The sequence below is a fragment of the Empidonax traillii genome, unplaced genomic scaffold (genome assembly GCF_003031625.1).
Source record: "Empidonax traillii isolate 1590-97213 ecotype Southwest subspecies unplaced genomic scaffold, ASM303162v1 scaffold1538:size123251, whole genome shotgun sequence".
NCBI lineage: Eukaryota > Metazoa > Chordata > Aves > Passeriformes > Tyrannidae > Empidonax > Empidonax traillii.
This window is the reverse complement of record NW_020956731.1, coordinates 86,326-90,913: the sequence shown is the minus strand read 5'-3', so window position 1 is coordinate 90,913 and position 4,588 is coordinate 86,326. Positions and strand designations below refer to the sequence as shown.

The following is a 4,588-nucleotide window of genomic DNA, read 5'->3' as shown; positions in this document are numbered from 1 at the left end:
TTAATTAATTGTTTTATTATTATTATTTGTTCTAATTTACCCACTGGTTGCAAGTCGTGGCTCCATCATTCAGAGCCCTGAGCATCCCCAGCATCTCAGGGAGCAGATTTAAGCCCAAATATTTCCCAGAAGTGCCTCGTTTGAGCTCGGATTTCCCAGCAGGGCAGCCCTGGGAAGCCGGCAGATGGCACAGTGGAGCTTTCCCGGCTGGAGAAACATCAATTCCGCCACAGGCTGCGCTGAAATCGCTCTCCCCTGAAGCAGATTTGGGATTGGGACAATAGGGCCGGGGGCGTTGGCTCTGGGTTGGAGTTGGAAGCTGCAAGATGCAGGAACAAAGCAACTCCTGCACTCCCAGCACACGGAGACATCTGTTCATTGGGAAGAAATTCTTCCCTAGGAGGGTGGTCACAGGCTGGGATGGAATTCCCAGGGAAGATGTGGCTGCCCCTGGATCCCTGGAAGTGTCCAAGGTCAACCTGGGCTAGTGGGAGGTGTCCCTGCCCATGGCAGGGGGTGGCACTGTGATGGGCATTGAGGTCCCTTCCAACCCCAACCATTCCACGAGTCTGTGACCCCCCCAGGAGTGATGACCCCCCCACACACACACCTCGTGCCGGCTCTACTCACGTCATAGGTGACCTCCTCCACCTGGTCCTTCTCCATGAGGAAAACCTTGGAGACCTGCTCGCAGGGGCCCTGCAGCACCCGGGCGATCAGGGGGTAATCGCTGCCCCGCAGCTTCTGCTTCTCTGCAAGGCCAAGAACACGGAGTCAGGCCTGGGACACGGGGGAACACTGCCTGGGACACGGGGGACAGTGCCTGGGACACGGGGGACAGTGCCTGGGACACGGGGGGCACTGCCTGGGACACGGGGGGCACTGCCTGGGACATGGGGGACAGTGTCTGGGACACTCGAGGGGCAGTGCCCACCTGAGCCAGGGTGGCCCCAGGGAGAATTTGTGCCACTCACCTCCGCTGGTGTGGACGATGTACAGAGCAAACCCCTCCGCCGAGTTCTCGATCTGGGGACACACAGAAATCACCGTCAAACCTCCAGGTTCTACCCCCGGGGCTTTCCAGGGAATTATAAACAAGCCCCGCTATTTTGCTGTGCTGTTGCATTTTATGGATAAATCAGGCTATATATAAATACATGGTTATATGTAAGTGTTGGAATATATCAAAATATTTATGCATTAATGCAGTGAATTAATTATAGTGGGAAATAAATAAATGCAGTATTTTAATGTGATATTGCACATAATGGCATACATGAGAGACATTTATATATATACACAGATAGATACACGTATATAATTATTAAAATTAATATAATGATATATAGTATGTGTTATATACACTAATATATAATATATACTAATTTACATATATATATTATACAATAAATGTTATATATAGTGTATCTATACTATACTATCTATATTATCTCTATATAGTTTGTATATTATATATACACTATATATACTATAATATATATAATATATATTATATATATAATATATATTATATATATATATAATATATATATAAATAAATAAATACTATATATGTATATATAGTGTGTATATATACACACTATATATATACTATACATAATATAATATAATATAACATACCATAATATAATATATAGCATAAAAGACTACATATAGTCTGTATAATACACTATATAATTAATATAAAATATTTTAAATATAATATATTTATTCTATTCTATTTATTAATATATTAATTACCAATATATTAACATGTAATTTAACATATCAATATGTTAATAATTTATCCCTTTAACCTAATTTAATATATTAATAATTAATACATCGATTGTTAATAGTATCTTAATTCATATATATATTTACAAATGCATATCGTTATAAATATATTAATATATAAATATATTTAAATTATTATAATTAATATAATGTTATATAATGCTTTATATTATATAGCATGTAATATATAATATATTATACATAATTAATAAAATGAAAACATTTTAAAACTACATATTTTATATCCATAAAATCCCCACGTAGAGCAGCCCAGGAGCCTTGGGGTGGGGGGCAATTGGCGCACCTTGAATTTGTTGAGCAGCAGTTTGAGGACCTGGGGGGTGGTCATGGTGCTGTTGATGCGCACGTTGGTGACGGAGCCGTAGGCGGGCGTGAACACGGAGGTCTGCGGGGCACAAATCCCGGTGAGAGCCCCTCCCTGGAGCCCCCCCGGGTGTCGCCGTGCCGGGCTGCGGGGCTGGGCTCACCTTGTGGTTGTAGAAGTGGCCGTTGATGGAGAAGCGGTGCCGGCGGATGCGCCGCTGCTCGCCGGCCGTGCGGGAGCTGCCCCGGGGCCGCACGCCCACATCGCTCCGCGTCCGCATCAGCTGCGGGGCATCCTCCGCCGGCCTGGGGGCTGAGAAACATCCCGGGACAGCGGCATGAGAACCCCCCGGGGGCTGCTCGGCGGCTCCCGGAGCCTTCGGACACCGCCCGGCGCACGGGGGGGAAATGCCGGGTGTCTGTGCAGGGTCAGCAGCGGGATCCATGATCCCTGAGGGGCCCTTCCCACTGAGGATATTCTGCGATTCCAGACTCTTCCTGAGTCTCCCCGTGGACGCAGAAATCCCCATGCCAGGAACCCAGCCCTACAAACCTCCCAGGAACCCAACCCCACAAACATCCTAGAACACACTGAACCCCCCCCAGTTTAAACCACAGCAACTGGTTTATTCTCCCCCAGCTCCTGAAGGAGGTGATGGATTCCTGAATCTTCCTGCTGCTGGGAAGCCAGTCCCCCCATGGACTTCCTGGAGTTAGATCAGTGATGTTGGGTCCCTCCCAACTCAGGATATTCTGTGATTCCTGAATCTTCCTGCTGTTGGGAGTCTCCCCATGGATGCAGAAATCCCCATCCCAGGAACCCAGCCCTACAAACTTCCCAGGACACTTTTAACCCACCAATTTAAACCACAGCAGCCTGTTTATTCTCCCCCAGCTCCTGAAGGTGAGTCCTGAATCTTAGGATTTGGGAATCAACAGGGAGTTCCCCCATGGATGCAGAAATCCCCAGCCCAGGATCCCAGCCCAGCAAACTTCCCAGAACACATTTAACCCCCCAAATTAAAGCAGACCAAATGGTTTATTCTCCTCCAGCTCCCGAAGGAGGTGATTAATTCACAATTAACTGCCTAAATCCGTGCTGTTACCTGGCTAAAACCTCTTCTCCCGGGAGCTCGAGCATCTTCCCTGCCTTTTCCATAATTTAACTTTCTCTTTTCTCCCTCCCTTTAATGAGAACAGGCAAACTGGGGCAGTGCCTCAGATCTCTGCGTGAAAACTGGCCTGGATCCAGATTATTATAAACCAGCTCTTCATCCATTTTTAATGAACCTCTCGGGCTCCAGCTTTGGGTGTTTGAATTCAAAGCATGTCTGCAGCAGGGAAAAAGCTCCGGGACACGCAGCTCCAGATGCACACACGGTGACTAAGCACTCCTGAGGAGCCAGGAACGCACACTGGGAGCTGAGTTCTACTGGATTTTAGGGAAAAATGTAATAAAAAGGCTTTTTTATGTGCTGGCAGATTAAGGTCATAAGGCTGAGAGAGCTGCTGGGCAGTTGCAGCGGGGTGATGTGGGGTGAGGATCACCCAGGAAAGCTTTGATTAAGGGAGGAAAAGTGTCAGGAGTGGGAAGATCAAAAAGAAAAAGGGAAAAAGCTGGAGGGTCAGGGATGGGGGTTCACGGATCGGCGAGTTGTGCAAGGGCTCAGCTCCTCCCCGAGCTGGGATGTGGAGGAGCATCCCAAAGTCAAAAGGAGGAGCTGGTTCTTCTCTGCCACCTGCCAAAAATCACCCCCCAAAAGCCAGCACGTCAGAACGCCCTGACTGAGCGAGGAAAACGAACTGGAGCAGGTTTTTCCCTGTGGGAATTCCACCCCGTGTCCCGTTCCTCGCTGGCCCCGCTCGGAACAAGGGGTTAATGAAGCGCTGACCGAGCTCTTCCCCCTCCACAGAGGAAAAACCAGGGAGGGGACAAACACTTTGCAGCTCTGTTGACTTCCCATGGTAACGGCGCTTCCCAGAGCTCCCTTTCTTCTGCCCCAAAAGCGGAGCCTCCGGGAAGGGGAAGCGCCGACATCCTTTTCCCTGCCATCCCACGAGGCTCTTTGCTCCGTCCCCTCCCTGTTTCTCTCCAAGCTCCTCTCCACCACGTCCCACTGAGCACAAACCCCCGGGGAATCACGGAATCATTTAGGTTGGGAAAAGACCTTGGAACCGTCGAGTTTTGGGCCGTTTTGGGGGCTAAAAGATCGAACAAAGTAAATAAAAGTTCTTTGGAAGTGGCTTAAAGGGACCCGGGGCAGGACGGGAAACTGAGCCTGGAGTTAAAAACAAGCCCGGTTTGTATTTTCCCGGGTTAAACTGCAGCTGCTCCCAACCTCCCGGACAAATCCGGGCGGATCCAAGGCCGGCTCACCTGTGCCATTCCCGGGAGCCTCCGTGTTGGGCGCGGCCTCTGCATCAGTCACCTGGATGTCGGGCAGGGTGCTGGGCTTCAGCACGGACC

At 48.6% G+C, this 4,588-nt stretch overlaps 1 protein-coding gene across 1 annotated transcript in view; it reads right to left on the bottom strand.

Annotated features, from left to right (window-relative positions):
• Positions 1 to 4,588, bottom strand: part of RASSF2 (Ras association domain family member 2) — a 19,882-nt gene that overhangs the window by 6,186 nt on the left and 9,108 nt on the right. The window contains exons 6-10 of the mRNA XM_027907749.1: positions 4,499 to 4,588; positions 2,286 to 2,434; positions 2,102 to 2,203; positions 975 to 1,026; positions 611 to 752 (exon numbers count right to left, since the gene is read on the bottom strand). Of these exons, the coding sequence (XP_027763550.1) occupies positions 611 to 752; positions 975 to 1,026; positions 2,102 to 2,203; positions 2,286 to 2,434; positions 4,499 to 4,588 (535 nt within the window). The remainder of the gene's footprint in view (positions 1 to 610; positions 753 to 974; positions 1,027 to 2,101; positions 2,204 to 2,285; positions 2,435 to 4,498) is intronic.